At 41.2% G+C, this 24,967-nt stretch overlaps 1 protein-coding gene across 1 annotated transcript; it reads right to left on the bottom strand.

Annotated features, from left to right (window-relative positions):
- Window positions 1-9,226: 9,226 nt before the first annotated feature.
- IYD (iodotyrosine deiodinase) lies at window positions 9,227-24,492 on the bottom strand. Its single transcript, XM_053382159.1, has 5 exons — window positions 24,228-24,492; window positions 19,150-19,341; window positions 18,280-18,439; window positions 12,104-12,260; window positions 9,227-10,775 (listed from the first exon to the last, which is right to left on the bottom strand). Exons 1-5 carry the CDS (start codon window positions 24,409-24,411, stop codon window positions 10,593-10,595), a joined length of 876 nt encoding a protein of 291 aa, XP_053238134.1. The 5' UTR covers window positions 24,412-24,492; the 3' UTR covers window positions 9,227-10,592.
- Window positions 24,493-24,967: the final 475 nt, after the last annotated feature.

The raw sequence follows: 24,967 nt of genomic DNA, 5'->3' as shown, positions 1-24,967 counted from the left end.
CATGGGACAGTGCTTGTGCAGAGGCAATGAAGAGGACAGCCATGGTGTGTGTTTTTTTACTAGCAATGAGTTGGTCTAGTTTCAGGGGCAAGCTTCGACTGATAAGTCCCATCAGAGGAAGCTCTGCACAATGACTTCCACTTGCACAACGGAGGTTCCCTCCCTCACCTCCCCCATGGTGCTCCCTGCATTCCCAGAATTGGCTGGGGTGTGTGTGTCAGGAGAACCTGAGACAGCACACAGGAGCAGGAGAAGGGTGGTCATTCTGCTGGCAAGCCCAAATGCTTTCGCTGGCGGAACAATCATCAGAATGGGATGTTGAGTTCCTCCAGTTATTTTATTTCACTTTACCTTGTGTTTATGCACTTTGGAATAGACAGAAGCCAGCAACCCACAGGTTCCACTCATAAGGAAGAATAAGGGTGGCAAACTGTGTAGTGTGTAGTGTAGTGGAGTAAGAAATGAAGAACAAGCTTTCCATATGGTACACAGGAGAAGTGTATGTGTGTTGGGAGGTGGGGAAAATACACTTAGGCAGGAGGTGTCTTGTGTTAAGGAGACAGACCTGTTCTTTGTTCCCTTCTCTATAAATCTGCATCCCCTCCGTTCCTTTCCCCAGAGGATCTATTTCCAGCCAATCAGCATAAATGGAGACATAGTCCTTATTCACACTGCATGGCTCCTTGGGGGAGGGTGGATGTCATAAAATACCAGGAAGGACAACCATTAAATCATACAGGTTGAGGAATTTACCAGTATTAAATGGGCTGATCTGAAACCTAAGAACTCAAAAACAAACAAATGCTGTTTTCTGGCCACCCCTGATTTCCCACCCTCCACTTTTCCTCTCCCCCTTTTGGATTAAAAACCCTCCAAGAACATTCAGTCTCTGGGGATCTGGGGAGTAATTAAACATTTTGTGCATCGTTTCATCCTCTGCCAAGCAGCTGGCATCACACAAAACCTCCCCTTGCCAGCCTTTTCCACTGATGCCAAATAATATAAAATCCACCAATTGGAAGAAATATCCAAATGCTTCTGAATCACCCTTGAGATCCCATGTGACTTAAACATATGGATGGTGTCAGGAAAGCTGTGGATCTGATAGCTGTGCTGTGTCCACAAGATACCATTTATTTGAAGTAGAGCCTTTGAGTAAGACGACTTGCACTTAGAAAGTCTGGGTTCAAATGAGCCCTCTCACTATGTACTGCTGCAGACGGCCACAATATTGACAACTCAGGCTGCTACAGTTAAATAGCACTGTGCGCAAAGGGGGGAATTTTGGGAGGGCAGTTCCTCCACACCATGTTTTAGAGGTATGGAGAAAGAAGATCCAGATCTACAAACAATTTTGAGGGCAGTTTTAGAGTTTTTTTGTTAGGATCATTGATTTGAAGTAGCACATTGCAGTAGCACATTGATTTGCAGTAGCTTCCCACATAGGATTCTGGGAGCTGTAGTTTGTTAAGGGTGCTGGGAATTGTAGTTCTGTGAAGGATAACACTACACTTCCCAGGATTCTCTGTGGAAAGGCATGTGCTTCAAAGGCAAAACCAGTCACTGCTGTTTTGATGTGACTGCAGTTCTGTATTTGTACCTGCAGGTTTTACTACTGGATAACTCCTGGTGTGCAGCAGGTAATGATTCACTCCTCCAGTCCCCGTACCTCCTTGCTCCTATTGGCTCTCTCCCACTTTCACTCCTGGGTGAAGAAGAGAAGAGTTTGGATTTGATTTCCCGCTCTATCACTACCCTAAGGAGTCTCAAAGCGGCTAACATTCTCCTTTCCCTTCCTCCCCCACAACAAACACTCTGGGAGGTGAGTGGGGCTGAGAGACTTCAAAGAAGTGTGACTAGCCCAAGGTCACCCAGCAGCTGCATGTGGAGGAGCGGAGACGCGAACCCAGTTCCCCAGATTACGAGTCTACTGCTCTTAACCACTACACCACACTGGCTCACTACACCATACTGGGTGAAAGCCAATGGGAGCTGAGGAGTGTCTTGTTCAAGATAAATCATCCCCAAAGGATGAGGGTGAAAATGCTTATGATTGTCCAAAAGCAGAAGAGGTAGAATAAGGCAATGAAAATGCAAAGGGTCATGATAACAATCCAAAGAGGCCAATGCCCCATAGGAAAAAAAATGCGCATTGCAGAGGCACTTTTGAAGAGACAACATGTATATTTGTTTTTTATGCTGTTGCTAGAAGTCTCTGAGCCAAGATGAGCAAGCAGAAGTGCTTGGGTTTTTGTTCTGGTTTTGTTGTTTTTGTTTAAGAGAATAGTTATAGTGGGCGTAACGGAAAACCTGGTGGAATGGAATGGAAATCTGGTGGAAACTGCTGGACGTGGTTGTCTCTGGATACAAACTCGATAGAAAGTTGCTCTGGATATCAAAGAGGACATAGAGTCCAACAAGATAGAAATTCCACAAAACAGCAGAGGATGGCAACACTGGACTCCAAGAGTAATTTTGTAATGGGGTTGCATTATTGCCCTTCTGATATAATAACAGGATGGTGTTGAGATGGAAAATGAAACCAAGGAGGCATCAAAAGAAGGAAATGTAGTAATGGGTAAGTCCATTACCCTCACATAGACTAAGTGTATATTCCTGCACTGTAAAATTTCTAGATCCTTAAAATGATGGTATCTTTTGTTATTAAACTGAGCAGACGAGAGGTGATCCTGGATTTAATCTTAAGTGGTGTACTGGACCTGCTACAAGATGCAAGTCTTGTTGCACCGCTTGGATACAGGGACCACACTGCAATCCAATTCAACAGATAACACCAGTGGACAATTGACAATAAAGCTCAGTGGCCTCATATTTTACTTCAAAAGAGGAAATGCTCCACAGTAAATGTAGCAGTCATGGGAAATGAGGACAGGTTCTGTTATGGATCAACACCTGGTTAAACAACAAGAAGCAGAGAGGATGGGGAAATGGACATTTCTCATAATGGAAAGGTGTAAGAAGTCAGGGGGTTTCCCCCCAAGGAGTGGTACTATATTAGGAATGGTGGTTTGAAACTTGCTCGTGAATAACAGGGGTGAACCATGAGGTAGCCAAATTTGATGACACCCAATTGTTCCAGGTGGTAAGAACAAAAAGGTATTGCAGGGCATTCTGTGCACAAAATGTAACATAGGAAACAGCACCCAGTCCTGGACATATTCTTGTTTCATCTCAACTGGGAAAAACCCCCACATTTTATATCATTCTACCTATGGCAATAAATTTTGTTAGTGTGTGCTTATTAGACATGGTCTGTTCATAATTACTTGCCCTGGCAAATGATACAAGAATGAATTCATCACTTGATTGTTTGTTTTCAACACCCATCTAGCATTTGCTTTTTCTCTCTTGTGGCTGGCATTGAATACTGGGCCAGACCTTGAAAAAGTACTTCCTTCCTGCAGGGAGTTGGTCAACAACATGACCAGGAATTCCACATCTGTTTGGGAACCAACCGGAATCTCTCTTTGCCGTTCTAGACTGCCAAGTGTGGCTAATTTCACTTGTATCCTGAGCAATTATGTATTGATTTTCTGCAATTGTAAAAGCAGTATGATTGGGATTGGTGTGTATATTCCGATGATGAATGCTTTGTATGTTTATTGGGGAGAGGGATAAGAACAGAAGAAGAGCTCTGTTGGATCAGACAGAGGCTCCCTCAGTAAAATCCCTTTTCCAGCATTCACAGTTGTTCTACTCTGTTTTTTCAGTTCTAACACCTTTGCAAAGCTCATGTTACCTGCATGCTAATTATGTTTAATAACAGGTGGGGGAGCTGAGTTCTTGCAGTAAGTTCTGCCTTGAAATAGCAGCCCTGCTTTTGCAATAATGATGCAACTCCTCCTAAATACGGTAAATGTTAGATGAAACGCTCAAGCCAGAAATATAATACAAACTTCAAAACTGATTAGGGAGTTAGATCAGTCTTTCTCATGTTAGCCTGCTTCTCAGACAGACATGGTTTACAGCAGGCATAGGCAAACTGCCCTCCAGAAGTTTTGGGACTACAACTCCCATCATCCCTAACTAACAGGACCAGTGGTCAGGGATGATGGGAGTTGTAGTCCCAAAACATTTGGAGGGCCGAGTTTGCCTGTGTCTAGTTTACAGGAATGGAGTTTAACTTGAAGTAAAAAGTCTAGGTCTCATTTCCTTCTAATTGTAAATTTGTAACACCCACTGACAAATACTGGTTCAAGAATTCTCCCATATGAAAGTGGTTGCTGATTCAACTTCACATATAAAGTCTCATTCACTAGCATAAGAATACTTTGCAAATGGAAAAGTATAAGCAAGGGAGCATAGGATACAATCAAAATGATAAAAGAACCATATAGGAAGTGATAGTCAACACCCTCCTTTTGCACAATAAACTACAAGGAAAGGATTATAATATAAATAGTTCCGTGTGGTTCACTTGGAAATATTAAGCATGATTTCCTGGAATTACATTCACTTTGTTGCCAAACCACCAAACAATAAGGAAAGTCCAAGAAAAAGTAACAGCAAAACGATGCCTTGGCTTATCTAAAGCAGACCTGTAAAACTTGCGGTTTACCAAGCTGAAAGCAGTAGCTTACCTGTTTATGGTGCCCTCCTCAATAGGACCTTCATAAAGCTTTTGTTTTGTGCCTGCCTAGGAATCGTAAAAAAAAAAAAACAAAAAAAAAACTGGATGGCTGTCAAGCACCAGGCATGTCATAATTCCTAGTTGATGGGCTGTATTTGACTTGATAGGTCATAAACTAGGTTAAAGAGTGCACATTTCAAGCAGAGTAATTGTGCCACCTAGTGGACTAGAGATAACATCACAGTTGCATTTTTTGGTCCAGTAAATTCTATATGGCCTTGCCTGTAATTTAAAAAGATACAGTGGTACCCCGCAAGACGAATGCCTGGCTAAACGAAAAACGCGCAAGACGAAAGGGTTTTCTGATTTTTTAGCCGCTTCGCAAGACAAATTTTCCTATGGGCCTTTCTCGCAAAACGATATTTTTTTTTTGAGTTTTTCCCCACAGGCTCCCTCTAAACTTCAGCGGAGCGGGGCGGGCTGGGAGGGAATCCCTTGGACCCCCGCCGGACTTCCTGCAGCTCTTTTGAAGTCCGGTGGGGGGAGAAAGGCTTTTCTTCCTACCGCCAGCCTTCAGAACAGCCTTCTGAAGGCTGGCGGTGGGAAGAAAAGCCGTTCTCCCCCCGCCTGCCTACAGAAGAGGTTCGAGGAAAGAGGCGAAGGAGTGCTGCCCCTTCACCTCTGTCCCCGGAGCTTGCCGTTCTCCCCCGGCCTGCCTTCAGAAGAGGTCCGGGGACAGACTGTCCCCGGACCTGGTCTGAAGGCGGTCTCCATAGGAACGCATTAATTGATTTTCAATGCATTCCTATGGGAAATCGTGCTTCGCAAGACAAAAAACTCGCAAGAAGAAAAAACTCGCGGAACGAATTAATTTCGTCTTGCGGGGCACCACTGTAAACTAAATGATGCAAATTTTATTTTACTTGTTTAAATTTATGAATTGTCTTCCACATAAGTCTCGATATGATTTAAGTATTTAAAAGTTACATCAAATTCCATAAACTTTTCACAAGAAATAACCAGAAACACCCACTACATACTCTTCAACGGCATATAGAAAAACATAATAAAACATTAAACATTACAATCTTCCCCATACAGGGCTGCCTTAGATGGCTTGGGGGCTGGATGACTCCATACCCTCCAATGTTTCTCCAATGAAAATAGGGGCATCCTAAGGAAAAGAGGGACATTCCGGGATCAAATCAGAAACTGGGTTGGCTTCTGTAAATCCGGGACTGTCCCTGGAAAATAGGGAGCCTTGGAGGGTCTGCCACTATATCTAGGATTAGTCCTGAGAAACAGTGTAGCTATTCCATTAAGACTTCAGAAATAATTAGCATTTGATGTCTGTTATTTATGCCTTATCCCTGTCATGATTTTAAAATTGGTTTTGGAACCATATGTATGCATATAAGATGTTTACAACATGCAGGTAGCAATTCCTCCTCTCTCCTTAACAAAACTACTAGTGCCCTCATTTCACTGTGTCTAAACTGTGCCTGATACTTCATTATTGACATGACAGCAGCTTCTTCCTTTTTTTAAATGAGAGACTACATTTTTAATGGCAGACAGGCTTATGCATCTTCAGGAGATTTCTCTGATGGTATGGAAATCATTTATCACTGTGGCACTTACATCTTGCTATATATCACGATGGATTCACATTGGGCTTGCTATTGTGGCTAGAGAATTTGTGCTGGGATGGTTGTTAAAATCAATGTTCTCCTTAGTGCAGAATTTTCACATTCTTCCTTGTTGAGCAAGCCATTACAGTGGTACCTCAGGTTACATACACTTCAGGTTAAATACGCTTCAGGTTACAGACTCCGCTAACCCAGAAATAGTGCTTCAGGTTAAGAACTTTGCTTCAGAATGAGAACAGAAATCGTGCTCCGGTGGTGCAGCAGCAGCAGGAGGCCCCATTAGCTAAAGTGGTGCTTCAGGTTAAGAACAGTTTCAGGTTAAGAACAGAGCTCCGGAACGAATTAAGTACTTAACCTGAGGTACCACTGTACAGAGAAACGTGATGTCTGAAGAGATTTTCTTTTTCAAGTCTGCTTACAGAAATACTCCTAAAATAGTTGTCTTTTGGCCAAAGATTACAGTGGACGCTCAGGTTGCGAATGTGATCCGTGCAGGAGGCACGTTCGCAACCCTCAGCATTCACAACCTGCAGCGCTACGTCTGTGCACACACAGGTCACAATTCAGCACTTCTTCACATGAGCAAAGCGTGATTTAGCGCTTCTGCGCATGCGCGAGCACCAAAACCCAGAAGTAACCTGTTCCGGTACTTTTGGGTTTGGCGCAGTGTACAACCCGAGAACACACAACCTGAAGTGCCTGTAACCTGAGATATGACTGTATATGCACTTTATCCCTTATAGTTGTATGGATCACATCAACAGTTCTGGGGCTTGGCAGGAGGATCCATAATTACATACACCCAGAGATGAACCTGAACTGAAGCATTTGAGATACTCTACTTCCTAACACAAAGAATGGTCAACCATCATAACATTTGAACTGTTTATTGTTGTTAATGTTACAGCATAATAATAATTTTTAAAAAGAAAAGCAACATAAAGGATTTAATTAACGCAAGTAAGATAATTACATATTGATTGTCTCATTTTATCAAAGATACTATTTTAGGAGGAAGTATAAAAGCAAAAACATCTATCTTTGAATTCATAAGATGTGGAATGCTGATGACATTGAAATAAAATGAAGGGGTTCTAGTAACAAGAGATAAAAATTTGAAATTATAAATTTGGGAGGTAAAATATATAAGGACAAAGTAGTAGGATACGAATTTGCTGAACTAACTGTTAAAAAGGGATATAAAAAAGAGAGGCGTGAGGAAGTCAGGAAAATAAGTTAACAAAAGATGAACAATTAGAAAAGAGTGATTTGTGTTTTTTCCTATTCTATTTTTTGTGTGTTGACTGATTCCCCCCCCCCTTGTTAGGTTAAATGTTTGTATTTTATGTATTGTGAAAGCTTGTATTGTTGTGTCTTATATTTTTCCTGTGTTTTTACTGTTCTATGTTTGGTTGTATCTTTTTACTGTTAAACTTAATAAAATATTATTATTTAAAAAAAAAGAATTCATAAGATGTGGCTGAGTATTGCCAACTTTAAACAATAGTGGTGTAGGAAATACCTATGATATATTTTTTGAAACTATTATTATTATTATTATTATTATTATTATTATTATTATACTGCCCTACACCTGCAGGTTCACAGGATTCAGGGCGGTTCACAGGATCATTTGCCATACCATCCTTAAAAGTAGATGTGATTCCATTTTTATACCTGGCCCTGCAGGCTGTGACTTGATGGCAATTGTGATCCAGCCACATGTGTTCTAAATGTTCCAAATGTTCCAAATGTTTTATGCTTCAAAATCCTGAAAAACATACTTTCAACCAGCATATTTACATCTTTCCATTACAGCTGATAACATTAGTTGATATAATTGCATCTGCTCACTCTGAAAAACTCCTGGTTGCATCACACTACAAGCAACCGTCAGACTTCAACATAAGTTGGCTGCACAGTTGCAGTCTTATGCATAGTTACTTGGATGTCATTCAGATTGGAAAAGAGTGGTATTTAATTACTATTATCATGTAGGTGGGTGGATTTCTGTGGTGGGTGGGTAAAAAGGTAAAGGATCCTGGATGGTTAAGTCCAGTCAAAGGCGACTATGGGGTTGCGGCACTCATCTCGCCTTCAGACCAAGGGAGCCGATGTTTGTCCAGAAACAGCTTTCTGGGTCATGTGGACAGCATGATGTGGACAGCATGACTAAACTGCTTCTGGCACAACAGAACACCATGACAGAAACCAGAGCGCACAGAAACGCTGTTTACCTTCCCACCGCAGCATTATCTACCGTATTTTTCGCTCCATAAGGCGCACCTGACCATAAGGCGCACCTAGTTTTTAGAGGGGGAATTCAAGGGAAAAAATATTATTTAAAGGGAGTGCTGAGCAGAGCCTGTATGCATCCCAGGCACTGCTCAGCGCTCCCTTTCACGACCCGCGTGGAGTGTGTGTGCGGCTTTTCCCCGAGGAGGGAGAAGCCCCCAAGAGCCACACACACACTCCGCGCGGCTCTTTAAAGGGAGCGTAGCTCTTGGGGACTTTTGTGGGCAAAAGCCAAGGATAGCTGCACTCTCTCTAGCTGTTCTGGCTTCTGGGGTAGCCTGCGAAGCCTCCGCAGGGCAGCGGGGAGCCTTCATCCCACTGCCCTGCGGAGGCTTCGAGGGCTACCCCAGAGCTGCTCAGGAGTGCGGGGCATCTGCGCGCAGCCTGCCCGCTGTTGCCAGGGCTGGCGGGGGAAGCCCGGGTCCCCCCGCCGCTGCCCCAGGGACCACACATTCACTCCATAAGACGCACAGACATTTCCCCTTAGTTTTTAAGAGGAAAAAAGTGTGTCTTATGGAGTAAAAAATACGGTATTTATCTACTTGCACTGGTATGTTCTTGCACTTCTAGGTTGGCAGGAGCTGGGATAGAGCAACAGGAGCTCACTCCTTCACAGGGATTAATAATAATAAGAAGAAGAATAAGAAGAGTAATAATAATAATAATAATAATAATAATAAGAATATTATTTATACCCTGCCCATCTGGGTTTGAACTGCCAACCTTCTGATTGGCAAGCCCAAGAGGCTCAGTGGTTTAGACCACAGCACTACCTGTGCCCTGCTTTGGGTCAACCCATCACTGGCATCTGGGTCCCAGAAAGTTACCCACAAAAGAATGTAGCTCTCAAAAGATTCAATAGCCCAGCTTAATTAATTCATTAATCAACAAGCAGCAGAAAAGTGCCTTACGTTACTACTATTCTGTCCTTAAAAGGAAACAGATGACTGGTGCTGTAACTAAGGGAAGTGGGAGTTGCACAAAATAATACATTCATGTTCAATATTTAGCTGTCCAAAAAGAAAGATGCTGGTGAGCTAAATCCTGCATAAACCTGCTGGGCTCTGACTTAAAACTCACTTATCCTAGATGTACTATAAGCATCTGCAACCTGGTGCTCTCCAGATGTTTTAGACCAGTACTCCCACAACCCTAGCCATTGGCTATAAAGGCTGAGACTGATGTTAGTTGTAATCCAAAACATCTGGAGGCCACCAGGTTTGGTAATGTTGTTGCTATATATGCTTTTTTCATGGCCGTTCAGCTCAGAAGCTCCCTTCCCTATGATGATTTCACATGCTCCCAGACGAAGCTGTGAGTGACACTTAAAACTATCTCTGTAAATATTAGCTTTCTCTTCAGAGCTAAAAGCAGAGAGGATGATGCACTGAGCAATAGAAACCTTATTCATATTCAGAGAGCATTGCTGAAGACTGGGAACTGACTGTCCTAACACATACATATTCTATGCAAATCAAAATCACCAAAATATTAAGAAAAGGTATTATGGGATTCAGATCAGGGGACTGTGAAAATTAAAGTGATGAAGGTCATTGAAATGCCATTGTGTATTTGCCCTTGGAGTAATCAATAATACTGATCAATTAACTACTCTGTACTCACTTTACTAATTCTGATTGCTTACTGTTATTAGCGAATGCACCTGCTGTCATTATTGGAACTCGGATGGTATCTAAACAACAGCAGAGATAGACATAAAACATAGCTAAGAAGACAGAAAAGGTGTATAGAATATGCACTGACTTAGACATGCTGCTGCCTCCTCTAAGTGGATTCCTTTGGACTTTACCACACTTTTGAGATTGTGGTGGATGCTACGTGCAAAATACAAAACCATTTACAGTTGTGTGAATTCCATGTGAGCAGGTTTGCACGTGCACCATTCTCCATGTGATTCTGGATGCACACGAGCTTGTGGTCAAGGAGGCTGCTGCCCGCTTGAACGTGCCCAATGCAACTGGCCAAAGGAAGCAAACAATTTGCAGAAAACTCTCGACAGCAACACATTTTCAAGGGTCTCCTTGAGTGCTCCTTGCTTATACAACCACCATAATGTCTTCCAGTGGTTTCCGTGTCAGGTCTGGCACAGTAGCATCTTTTCTGGGGTAGCCGACAGGTAACAGCAAGAGTAGCTTTTCATTTGTTGGACGCTCAAGCAGCACCCTTAGGCGTGGGCCGCAATTCAGGGGTGTAGAGGTAACCGTCACCAGACCCACATTCTAAAGAAGAAAAGGAAATACTGGAACACTCTAGGAACACAGCATCTATCACCTCCCTTATCTGTGCTCTATAAACTTCCTTCTTTACATGTTCACAAAAATGAATAATTTTGTTAGACTCTTTTGTCCTTTTTGCTATACATATTAGTTATTTTGGTGGTTCTCCTTCCCTTTATGTAAGGGGTAAAACTCTGCAGCTCATGAAACTGCTCTCATAACATCAAGCCATAACCCAGAAGTTATGTGTGAGGACATACAGCATGGTTTTGCAGCTGTTTTAGCTCACCACATATGAGCTCACATGGTGTAGCCACAGAAGAGCTGGGTTTTAAAGTGTTGTTGTTTTCAAATTCCTCTCAGCTTACTGTGCAGCCTCAACCATGTCATTATCTCCAGTCCTAGTCTACCTTAAAGGATTACTATAAGGCTGAAGTGACCCTCTTACAAACTCCACAAAAGAAGGATGAGAAGCACATGTGACTTGCAATGGTGTGCATAACCTTATTTGAAGACTGGGGGCTGGGTCCTATTGAAACAAACAGCACAGTCAAATGCTTGAGGCTGACGTTCTAACAAGCCTGCTTACTAAAATGCAGGTCCAAAGAGCTTAGTAGGACTTACTCTGGAATAAATGGAGAAGGGCCACAGTAGCTCAGGGGAAGTTATGTGCTTTGCATGTTGGAGGTCCTAGGTGCAGTTAAATGGAACTGACTCAGTATAAGCTTCCTATGCTCCTAAGTATGTTTAGCATTGGAGCCCCAGTGGGACTGAGGCATGCTCAGCTTTCTCTGGTTTGTATCTAAATACATAATGTATACTTTACGTTACAGACCACAGTATTTCTCTGTGTGTTTTTGCTCAAACGTTCACTGCAGCCTATGCTAACCTAACAATTGTGCCTGAGCATCTGCTTCTCTGTGTGGTAGTCCTAGGGAACTTCCAGACTGTTAAATTGACAAATTCAGATTGAGCAGTTTAGACTTGATGCTCCTGTGCAACAAAGCCACTCCCCTCCATGGACCTTTTGCATTCAGGAAAATGACAAGCATTGGGAATTGCTTGATGCCACAATATCTAGCCTCTCTGCAAACAAGTCAGGATGAATGCTCAGTAGAGGGATGGCCTGGAAATAACCCTAGGGTTCTCCCACTGGTGTTTTTCCTGCTCTGGGATACCTGGAAATATGGTCTGTTTCCTTTTAAGCCCTTCCCTGCCTTCCCCACCTTAGCCAATGTGAGAGGCTTCCCTAGAGGCTACTATCTTGAATACCTGCTGCACATTTCTTATGTTTCATCCTCCTCTTGCTTTTTCCCAAATTGCAAGCATACCTGGAGTGCAGCGAGGAGGATGCCGCAGGCAATAGACACACTGATCTCATTGTAGTAGTGGGTTTTCTTTTTCCCATTTGGAAGCCTTCCATACACCTGCTTGAAAATAAGAATCAGGTAGGGAGCTGCATCCAAGTATTCTTTTATCCAGTTTGTCCTAGAAAAGGATATTTGTAAAATGTTATTTAACCTTTAGCTCCACATAAAATATTTGCATTGGCTAACCTTCCTCCCCTGGCTATATACAACACTTTGCTCTAATCTGATAAGTCTGGCAGTCTGTGGTTCTCGGAATCAAAATATTTAGCAACTGGTCACTCCTCATTTTTGGTCCTAATTGCTTCTAAAACGTGTGTACGCTGGTTGTTGTTTTCTCTATCTGCAATATAGGTCCTGCGTTAATCTAAGCTTACCAGATTTTTTTCAATGAATCCGGGGACATTTTCAACTTCAATGTATATTGTATGGGAACTGATTTGTAAATCTGGGGACTGTCCCTGGGAAACGGGGACATCTGGTAACCTTATTATAATCTATATCATTAAAAGCAAAACAAAAAACAAAAACAAATGGGATGTCACAAGGAAGCAAGATCTTTTGGAGTGTTAATGCTATGTTAATGCTACAAGCCCTTCCATCTTATACTCAGATTGTATGCTTGCAAAAACAAAACCATATACAGTATCCTAAATACACCACGATATCCAGTGACATCCATTCCAAAGAAACCAAACCCTGTGTAAGTGCTGGAATCTCTGGGGTCTCTCACTGCTTGCGGGTTGGGGTGCACACAACAATATATATATTCCATCTGTTTAAGCTGCCAGACTTTTATGGAGAAGCATGTGTGTGTGGTCAGAGTCTTGGACTGGGCCACCCACAGGTTACATTTTGCTCTTATTGCTTTTAGCTGTCGTAGGGGGTGTCAAGGATGCCTTGATGGACAGAAAGTTGGGATATAAACATTTTCAATAAAAAATAAAGACATGGTGATGGATTGATGCTATTTACATAGTGAATCCTGAAGTCTGATGAAATTAGAAAAGTTCCCTTTTCCAGCTAGAAGTCGTTCCCTTGAGCTTTCTATTTCAGCTTCAGAAAGCAAGAACGGAGTGTTAGAAATACATATTTAAACAGTGAAATAAGTGAGTTGCTTTTAAAGGGCAGCAAATCTCTCCAAGTTCTTTACTGAAAACCTAATCTAATCTGGAAACTTTCAGCCTAAGCTTTTTTAAAGAATCCATCTCTCAGATTAATTAACATCCCTGGCACTTACTAATTTTTAGAAAATATATATGCTGCTCTTCAAACAATAGTGCCTGTTATTTATTGAAAATAATAAAAGAGGAATCAGCCACATACAAATAAAACATTGAACAGGAGCTGTGATCCTGTAACCACTTATATATGGATAAGTCCCATTAAAATATATGTGACTGGCAAGTAAATCCACTGTTGAAATCAGGCTTAGGCTCACAAATGCTGACACCAGCCTTCTTCAAGTATTTTTCTGATTCAGTAATTCCATATGTGAGTGGGATACAGGGATCCTCTGCCTGCCCCATTGCTGTGACCCTCTATGAGCTGAATGGATGTTGCCTGAAGTGGGGTGTCGACTTCACTTATGTAGGCTCCCTGCACAATAGAGTCTCTCTGATTTTTCAAGGTTCTACATTGTACAGGGAGGCTCCCCAGATCAGACATCCATTCATCAACTCATGGATAGTCAATGGGGCACAGCTAGCACATTTGTACCATTGGCCCTCCCTCATATTCTAAGCTTAGAAGAACACCTGAAGATACCAAACCCTTTTGGACTTTATGCCACTATCTAAGAAACAAGGGCTATGTATGCACACTTACCCATTTGTAGCACCAAAATGTAGTTTACCTGAATCTGGAATCATTCGTGCTCATCTGCAGCATGCTGCTTTCAATCTGAATTTATTCTGGATCTTGCCATCCACGTGGGTGGAATATGGTTACTTGATACATGTTTGAAAACTCTCTGCTTGATTAGGAAATTCTCCAAAATCTGCACTTCTGACATGAGTTGCCATATGTTTGGATTTTCCCAGACATTTAAGCGATTTCCACCAGGTTTCTGTTACAGATGGCCTAATCCCGGCTATGTCTGGGAAATTCCGGATGTATGGCAACCCCAGGTTATCAATGTACTTTCGCCCCTGCACTTGCCCCAGGTGAATGAAAAAGTGGTGGTTTTGATCTTAGTATACTCCCACACATGACATCGTTGTGCAGATGTGAGCGCGCACACACACACACACACACACACTCTGCTAGGACTACAAACATCAGTTTTTATCTGTTTTCCAATGGATTCATTGTGGGACAATGCAGAATTTATTTGCACCAAATGATTATATTGGGAATGAAACCACTTTCTCAAGAGGCACTTTCTCAGGGCAAAAAGAAAATGCAATAAATCTAGATTGTGTCTGGACTACATAGAAATAAAAATATTCTGTTTCCATTGTTTCCAGAATAAAATGTTCTTTTAGAACATTAGAAGAGGGTCTTAGAAGAGGAATCTAGAAGATTCAGGTCTCACTGACATATCCTGCTCCTATACCCATTTGGAGATTTGAAAATTAAAACCAGCACCTTGAATTATATATATAATATCCCGTCCAATATCCTGTCTCTCACACATTTTGATCCCAGGCCTTCTCCAAAAAGCATAATAAAAGACTTCCGGTTTCCGTCGTGAGCAGAAAGGGAGCGCGGAAAACCTCCGGAGGAGTTTTCCGAGTAATACAGGGGCTTGGGGGGTGTCGCAAAGGCACTGTGCCCCCCAAAAATCTCAAGGGGGAGACCCTTGGGGGAGAGATACCCAGCCGTGCGGAAGTGGTCCGCTGTTTTTTCAGGGGGTTTTTTCCCTGAAAGATCTCGAGGCGGAAGACCAAAAGCACAAAAGGGAAAGCAACGACCCTGTATTACGATGCCTCTGGCTCCCACTGAAGAATGCGACGAACCTCCAAAACTGCAAGAGCGGAACCCTTAGTGTGAGTAGACTCATTTAATGTTACAAAATCTGAAAATACACTAAGAGAACGTCGGATGTCAGTCGATTTGATTCAGGAATTTACCTCGGTAGAGGATTAAAATGGCGCAGGCTACAAAGTCGCAAGGTGGAGGAAGGAAGTAACTCTTTGCCTGACTGAGTGAATACAAAGTAAACGTCTCGGACTTTAATGCAGGGAATTAAAGAATTTGAAACATTCCACTGCTTTGGAACATTGTTCGCTTCTTTTGGGGGGAGCGGCCAAAATAGAGCAAGTAAGGAAACTTTATAGAGCCGTTTAAAATGGAGCTTTTCAGAGCTGTTTAAAAGGACAATTGGAAATACGGCTCAAAGAAACTAAAGAAATACTCTTAAAAAGAACTTTTCCTAACTTTGGGACTTTGCCGATGTTTCTGGGATTTACTCAATGTATATTTTGAACGGCTAGGACAGAAAATTTATGAAGTTAAAACATCTGGAACTCTAATTTGAAGAACTTTAATCTGAAGAACTTTAGGACCCTTTGAATCTTAGAATTTTCCTCAGAATTTTCTGCAAAGGCTGCATTTATGTCCTGCCTATAAATTTCTGGTCTTTTCCCTTTCCACTCTCTCTCTTTCCTTCCACGTTCCCTTATGTTATTCATGATATTTTCACCCCTGCTTTAAATTAGAGAATTATCTGGTCATTTTGTCCTCCTTCTTTTCTTATTTCTCTTTTTCATCTGTCTGCTTCTTTCTTTTTTTTCTGACTTCCCTCCTCCCTTTTTCTTTTCGTTCTCGTTTCCCACTATAATAACATAATTAACAACCTATCCTCCTTGCCCTCAGTTTTGTGGAAAATTTAACCTGACTCCACCAACTTGAACAGGAACAGTATTTAATCCAAGACGTCTTTCTATACTCTGAGATAAATAACCAACTGAACTCAAACGAGAAAAGCAAATGACATGCTGAACAACTTCATGTTCTGAAAAGCCGGATATTATTTGATGTAACCAGTGAGGACTTCTTGAAATATTCACACCTCTTCTAGGACTACAAAAGTGAGCTAATAAAACTTAGAACCTGAGGCAATGAACTGGATTAGGCCGACAAGTGGCTGAAAACTACAGAAAACTACAGAGATTGAACAATCTTTTTTGGACTATAAAAAGAGATTACTATTTTTGATTTTTGCCTTTTACTCTGTTTTCTTTTCTTTTGTTGCTGAAATAACTATACTAACATACTAACATAACTTAAATATATGATAACAAAAGGTTATTGGTAAAGCTAGTGGGACTGGATAATTTGAATAAGCCAATGAGAGATTTCTCTTTCCCTTTGAGGGATAAAGGCTGGATGGAAATTAAAGAGGATATAAAGTGATGTAAGGAAATAACATAAGAACACATAGATAAAGGTGTTGAAATTTTAGAAAGGGTAGAAGAAATATTGTGCGCCCCCTAGGGGAGAGAGCTAAAAGTAAAGCCAATTATTGAGAAATAAACCATAAAATGTTGGGGGGAAATGGGAAAAAAGTAGGAGGGACTCCAGGAGAGAGAAAGGCATCCCGACAAGAGGAAATCAGAGATTTAGACATTCTATGGTTAAAGATTAAAGACGAGTTTAAGCAAAGTGAATTACATATGGAAAGCAAATTAGGAGAAATACAGGAACAGATAGATAGGAAAATAGAAAGTGCTGTAGGAGAACTCTCTAGAAAGATACAAGACTTGACAGTCAAGTCAAAAATAATTGAAGAAACCAATAAAAGAACCCAAAAAGAAATGAGAGACCAAAAGAAAGAAACAGAAAAATTAAAGGAAGAAGTAAAAGATTTAAATAAAACGCAAGATCAATTATGGGACAATTTAGCCATGACAGAAATGCGTCAGAAACAACTTAACTTAAAATTCAGAGGTGTCGTAGAAGAAGTAAATGAGAATATAAGAGAAAAAATGGTTAAAGAACTTGCAAAATGGCTAGAAATAAAAGAAGAACAAGTTGCATATACAATAGAGAGTGCTTTCAGAATAAGAGGAAAACCGCAACAAATTAAGTAAAAAAAAATCCCTGGTGACTGTTTAGTAATATTTAACTCTATTGAAATGAAGAACACAATACTAAGAACAAGCTACAAAAGAAAGTTAATGATTGGAGGCCGTCCAATTATTATCTTTAAAGAAATTCCAATCAGGATTCTGCCCAAAAGGGAAGGATACAGACAATTAACAAGTGTCCTGAAGAGAAACACAATACAGTACAAATGGGAATTCCCAGAAGGGATTTCCTTTTTTTACAAGAATAAAAAGTTCAGATTGACAGACATACAAGAAGTGGGAAAGTTTTTGAGAAGATATGAAAAGGACCTGGGTAAAGAAGAAGAAAGACATGGAGGAGGAGAAACAGACATAGAGGAGAAGAGGGGGAGAGGAGGGAAAGAGGTTGAGGAGGAGAGGAGGGGAGGGGAGACGGAGGAAGAAGCGGAAGACACGGGATCGGGGGAGGAAGAGGAGGGGGAAGATGTGGAGACTATTGGAAACAGAAGTACTAGAATTTAAATCAGAAACTAGGATAAAGTGTAGTTAGTTATAAACTGAAATGACTCTTAAGTTTTTGTCTTGGAATGTGAACGGCTTTAACGAAAAGTCCAAGAGAAATAAATTTGAGAAAATTATAAAGAAAAAAAATATTGATGTGATTTGTTGCCAAGAAACACATGTTGCCAAAAAAACACAAACATATCCTAATAAATAAAAAGTTGAGAATAGAATTCATTAATTCAGATTCTAAGAAAAAAGAGGGGTAGTAATCTATGTGAAAGAGAAATTAGAACCTAAATTAATATGTAAGGACGAGGAAGGAAGAATTCTAGGAGTACAAATTAACTACCAGGGATAAAAACTTAACGTGGTAACATTTTTAGAGGGTCACTGCTAGAAGTGTGGGAAAGAAACAAAAAATTATTGGAACAAAATACCCCTTGGGGGTTATCACCAATTGATATTCTGACAATAAAAAAAACAAACATCGAAGGAGAAAGATGGACCTACGAAGACTTGCTAGTAAAAACAGAGACCGGTTGGAGGATTAGGCCATATGAAGAAATAAAATATTTAAGCCACAGAAGCTGCCTGGAGCAGTCAGTATCACACTAGTATTGGTACCTCAATCTTTTCAGGTCATTAACCCATTTGTCCCCCATCCTTTTTTTGTAGTTTATTTCTTCTTCATTTTCAATGATCTCCCGGATCTTGTGTTTTATTTCTGCATCTTGCACTACTACAAAGGTCCAAGGCTCCGTGTGTGCCCCACTGGGAGATGTTCCTTTAATCAAATCAAATAAATGCTCATATTAAAGGAAGCTGTGCCACAAAAACATAAGGAAAATTAAACCTTATGACACCCAGGACATCTCACCCTAGTTCTTCAAATTCCATGATTTATTTGATTTTCATTGGAGGGGTAATGTGGGAGCAAGGAAGGTGTCTGTGGGGAGAGGAAGCAAATTCTGATAACACACTTTGCAACCCACTGTTGAAATGCAGCCTGAGATGTTTAGATCTACTCTAGGCTCTAGAGCAAGGATGGGGAACCTGTGGCCATTCAGATGTTACTGGACTCCAGATCCCATGTGCTTCAACAAGCACAGCCAATGGTCAGCTGGAGTCCAGCTGCAGGGCCAGTGATCTAACGCCAGTGTTTCTGGGCTGTGTATCTTCCTGTGTGGTCCTTGGTTTCTCACATTACCCTGGCTGCATGCAAAGCTTCCCATCACACCAGCATAATGTAAAAAACATGTACACAGTTAGAATGCTGGGAGGGAATCCTTTGAGGAATATTGAAGCCAGCTGTGAATTTTGACACAAAGGGGTGCCCTCCTCCTCTTCTTCACTACCATCGCGGACTCCTATTGCAGACATCATTTCATAATGCTGTATCACTTGAACATATTTACCATTAAAGCCAATGGGATTCTAGAATGTCTGCACAACGTTTTTGTCACTCCCAAGGAATCCATTTGGGCAGCGTAGTACCTGCTGTTTTAATCACGTTGTCAATGACCTCTCTTGGAACCGGCTCGTCACTTATAAACCGGACCGATCGTCTCTTATTGAGAAGCTGGTAGAAAGCCTTTGATCTCTTCACCATGTCTTCTTCAGCATATCGCTCGGTTGAAAAGGGGACGTGAGCAATGTTGTCATCTAAGCCTTGCCATTCACCATCATCTGAGTGGGGAGAGGGGGGAGAAGCAGAGGAGAAAGTTACCTATTTTCCAGAAGAGATTTGCTTAACTTGCTGTGAGAAAATTATTAAACACGTTTTTCTGATATATATCAATGTAAAGCATGATTGATTGATTGATTGATTGATTAAATTTGTATACCGCCCTATATCCGTAGATCTCAGGGCAGTTCACAACACAAAACTACACACAAAATACATAATAGAAACAGAAACAGAAACAACCCAGTAATGTCAGTCAACACGTTTCCCATGGATAAAAACAATCTTTAGCACAGCTCATTGCAAAGACAGTCCTGGAAGAGCGCAGGGGAACTCTGGGCAGAACACCTTATGAAAAAGGAGGTCTTCAAGCAGGGGAAGGTGGGACAGCCACCTGTAGAGGACATCTGGCAACTGCATCAAGATGGGAACTAGATTTGATGACCTATGAGGTCCTGTCCAACTCTTATGGAGTCACTGCCCCTCTATGCCTCTAGTGCTCCCCTACCCCTCCAAAATGCCTAGCAAAATACCCCACACATTCTGATGGCATTGCATGGTGCATTTCATAGCCCCCACCAGGAATGGCAGAGATGTATAAATACACAGCATGATGATGTAAGGGCATGGGGGCAACTTTAACTTCACGTTATAGCAGGAGAAGAAGAGAGCCCGCCATTTTGGTTGGCAGTTCTGTCTTTTTTTATAACAGGTAGCTCTGCACCAAGAATATAGGTTAGGTAGCGATTTGGCAGAGACAAATGTGTGTCACTGTGTGGGAGGAGCAGTGCTTGGGAGTTGTGATGATTTTTAGAGTCCTAGGAAGAAGAACAAATAAGAAATGCTACTAATAATACATGCCATGAGTTATATTTTCTAATAACACAAATTGCGGTGGGATGGTTATAATTCAACCTTATAAAATCAATGAAAGCTGGTCTGCTTTGTAAACACTCTTTCCAGTGCCCTTGCAAACCCAGTAAATATGAGAGTGATATCTCCATTACTGTGTAAGTTATTTAAAGGACATTAAAAATCCATTCTGAAAAGGGGTGCCCCATATAATGCAAATTTAATACTAGTAGCTGATATTGACTAGTCTAAAGTTTAAATTGGACCTGTTGTGATGCAATAAGGAAGTGTAAAGATCTCCATTTCTTATTTTCTGGTTTGCAAAGTGATTATCAGTTGAAATGGCCACAATAAACAGAGTTGTGCAGCTTGGTCCTATATATGTTTACTTGGGAAAAATGTCCCACTCATGCAGGTAGGTAGCCATGTTGGTCTGACGCAGTCAAAATAAATTAAAAAATTAAAAAATTGTCCAGTAGCACCGTAGAGACCAACTAAGTTTGTTCTGAGTATAAGCTTTCGTGTGCATGCACACTTCTTCAGATACAAAGTCCCACTGTGTTCATCTTTACTTACTCTCAAGTATGCATTGTCTCATAATAATATAAAAGAAGAAAATGAGCACAGGTTTGAAACAGGAGAACAACATTTGGCCTGCAGCAGTGACATTTGTGACGCTAAAACAATATGTCCTGCACCTTTTCCACTTAAAAAACTACTGAGCTGCTGAAGGTGGTAAAGAGTGTCTTCTTTAGCTGCAGTCAAAAATCACAAAAATTGCTTTGAAGCATTCTTAACCTTTCCCAAACTGCTACCTCACTCCATTAAGTGAGTCTAGAGACTCCATCCAAGCAGTTCAGGGGGCTCGAAATAATGGACTGCTGGGTTAGAGGAATGCAATTTCATTGGTTTCTGACGTCTCTCACTCACACACCCTTCCGTTGTCCTGAATCTCCTGAGCCAAATCCTAAGGGCATTCTGGAAATATGTTGGTGCTAACTATGGTGTATATAGTTCTATGTGTTGGATTAATCTAGCTTTAAACCTATTCCTGAATCTTGAGTTATTCCAAGCAGCAATAGACGCATGATACATCTTCATTGATCCAACATAGCAGGAACAGGGAACTTGTGCTCTCTCCCCCCAGCTCCCATCAGCCTCTGTCAGGATGGACAGTAATTATTAATTATGGGAGTTGGCGACATCAGGAAAGCTATAGGTTCCTCAGCTCTGTACTATCAAAACCACCAATGAGGACTTTGTCCTGGCAACAGTATCTTCAGTAAGACATGAAGTGAGAAAGGTCTTTGTAAAGCTGGGTGATTGACTATCAAGATTTCTACTGTTATTATTCTTGAAAAATAATTGTAGAAGAATGCCATCAAGTCTCATGAATAGATTGATAATTACCTCCCTCTTTTTTTACTAGGTTTATTTGTGTATGTTCCAAGCAGACGTGGACTATTTTCAGAATGTGAGTTAATGCTTAATTTAAAAGGAACTTTATAAATAAAATACTAAGCTGTAACCTTTACTGGGTTCCTACCTAGGCTTCCTCTGCTCTGAGAAATCTACAGAGCTCGGATATAAAACTTTGAGTAAATCAAACCAACCTACCATGTCACTAATGAATGGTATACATCCCATAATCCTGGTTGTGGAAGCTGCTTATTTTCTCTGACTACGATGGCTGCAGGTTTCCGTCATATGGGTTGCCTGACTCATCCACCACAAAGCTTTTAACGTGGTTGACGTGCAAAATGTTAAGCATTTTTCTTTTCTTTTTACAAATAATGCTTACATTGGACTTTGCATCCTTCCAACCTAAATCTGTTATTAACTTTCCCCCCCCATTTTTTTACATTTGGATTTCCTACAAACCTTCATTGGCTAAAATACACATTTCATTTGAAAAAGCTTTCTCTTCCACTTTCTGTCCTCAGTCAGAAACATTAGCAGGTGGCATGCAACCCACTTTAAAGCACAATATTGTGTAGATGCCCTGTTGCACTCAGATCAGACAACCTGTCCGCCATGGGCAGGCACCTGCTGTGGGCACCAAAAAGGACCAAAAACTGTCCCGAGCAAGATGGTTTTCCTTATTCCCCACAAAAGCACTGCACGGAAGGTATTGTTCTGAGTTATTTTGAGCCCTGGAACTGCAAACATGGGGATAAAAGACTATTTTCTCACAGAGGTATTAGCTTAGCTGCTTTAATTTCCTTAGAGATAAAAGGTGCTTGACTGGCAGCGATCTTGGACTTTAATCAAGTGCAGCTCAAGCAGAAATTACTGTTCTGTTGATAAGAAGCAAAGTGTGTGTGTGTGTGTGTGTGTGTGCGTGCGTGTTTGTCAGAGGGGTGGAGAGAGAGAGAGACACTGCTAAAGGGCTTCAGGAATGTTTTGCATTTGTGTGTTCATTACACAGCACACACAACTGGAGATTTCCCCATTACCTTTTACTTATAAAGAGTATTCTAATCTGAGGGTGGGTATTTAGGGCAGCATTTTTTATTTGGATCATTTAAATTCCTAGACAGAGACATGGGCATAGCCAGGGGGGCAGAGGGGGGCAGCTGCCCCACCCTAAATCAAGTAAAGCAATAAAAGTACTTAACTAACTGAGGTTCTGCCCCCCCCCTTTAACATAAAGCCTGCCCCCCTAACATAAAGCCTGGCTAGGCCCATGGACTGAGAAGTAAAAAGCAAAAAGAGATATGGAAGAAAAAGAGAATCATTTAGGTGAGACATAAAAAATGGAGACTTATTTCACATCGGACACTTCCCTTTGTTTTTGTTTAGAAAGGATTAGGGCACTCACTGTTAATTATTCAAAATCTTAGTATCACCAGCGTCGCAGGCACCATATAGCACATGAAATTGACACACTCTCTATCGAGGAAGCTCACAGTCTATGTTAGGCAGACTTACAAGGCAATTCTATACATGGCTTCTCAGAAGTAAGTCCTGTTGAATTCAATGGGGCTTACTCTCAGATAAGTGACTATAGGATTGCAACTGAACTGTTACCTTTAATGCAAAATTATCCACTCTTTGTCATAAGTTGAGGAAGAAGTGAAAATCCCCAATCCATCTAGAGCCAGACATACACAGAAGCTGTACTTAGATCTGGAACCTCTTTCATGAACCTTGCAAATCTCTTTAACGTGGTTTAATCAGTGACACGTAGAATCAGTTTCAACTGGTGGTGCATATAGTGTTGCTGTTACAAATCTTGTTCCTCACAGCCCATATAATCACCATTGCTTATTTTCTCTTTCAGAATCATCACTACCTACATACACTATACAGCCATAGAGGAGGCCCCACAGAGAGAGATGCTGCAGTTACCACTTTGGAGTCCTTTTCTTGGACCCCATTGGCAACACTATGTCAAATGAAATGCACATGATTAGGAACTCTCACTAATTTTCTCCTTCACCCCAAGATATGGGTTTTTACTGCTCTTGAGCCACAGGTGACTCCCAAGCCATGGGTATGGATGGGGGACAAATTCATTTTTGTTTCACCTTTCTAATTCACCCTTCCTGAAATAAATATATTCACCCAAATGCAGCTGCTCTTCAAAATGCAGACTTCTCCAAATTGTGGATTGCAGTTCTCCAGCCAAATAATGTGTACAAAAATGCATTTATTAGAGGAGACTGTGCATACAAAGGCATGCTATTCGTGAAGAAAGTAAACAAAAATGCATTATGTTAGAGAAAATTGCTTGCAAATATTAATATATTTGGCAAAACTGCAGACACAAAAATAGCATATTAGTAGAAATGGGCATAAAAATGCTGGTAAATCTTCCTGGGAACTTCAACAAACCACATTTCCATATCTGGTTCAGACTGGAAAAATGAGAAGCTCAGAGAAATCAAAACTGGCAGATTTGCCATTGCCTAACTGTGAGTAACCAAAAATTGGCTTAACCCTGGGATCACATCTTTCTTTTTGTCCAAACTAGAGGAACATCAGCATGTAAATGCTGAACTGTTCTCTCTTTTTTCTTCCTCCTCTTGCATACCTTCTTCATCCACAGGCAGATCGGTGCTGTCTTTTAAGTCTTCATCCACCCACGGGCGGGACTCTGTCTTCTGGCTGGCTTTGCCCTGCTCTTTTTTGCTGCTCTTCCTGCTTCCTTTCAGTATTATTACAATCAAGACACAGATTATTGCTACAAAGACGGGAGTTAGGGGAGAGAATTCCATAGTCCGCACGCAACAAATGCTTCCCTTTCAAAAGAGTGAGAGATTTGATGAGATCGAGACTGAAACGCACAGAAGGGGTGGAACTAATGGCGCATTGAATGAAAAAGAGCAATGTTCAGCTCTCTTGGCTCCCTGCAGCCAGGAACCTTTCATAACTGTTTACACAAATCACTTGCTCTTCAACCTTCAGCAGTTTCTGGCTACCTTCCAAAGGCTGGAAGTATTTATTTTAGCCCAGTGTTAGTTAGACCTTTCTGAAAAAAATTGACTCAGTGTTAGAGTGCTCAGCAACTTTTTGACATATCGAAATTTAAAAACTGAATTGAGTTAGACACAAAGGATTGTATTCAATGTAGCGCTAAGCAGAACATTCCATCAGGGCAAGGATTTCTCTGTGTGCAATGGAATGTACTCCCAATCTCCTACATCTGCCTGCCTTAAATCTGTTCTGGGTTTCCCCTAATGCTCTAGAGCAGATTTGCAACAGTGCAGGACATGCACAGGGGAAGGAGAGATCAATGTTTCAATGGTTCTCTCCATTCCACCAGGTTTCTGT

The sequence above is a fragment of the Podarcis raffonei genome, chromosome 3, assembly GCF_027172205.1.
Source record: "Podarcis raffonei isolate rPodRaf1 chromosome 3, rPodRaf1.pri, whole genome shotgun sequence".
Taxonomy (NCBI): Eukaryota; Metazoa; Chordata; class Lepidosauria; order Squamata; family Lacertidae; genus Podarcis; species Podarcis raffonei.
Note: the sequence above shows the minus strand (reverse complement) of the source record. Positions and strands in the feature narration are given on the sequence as shown.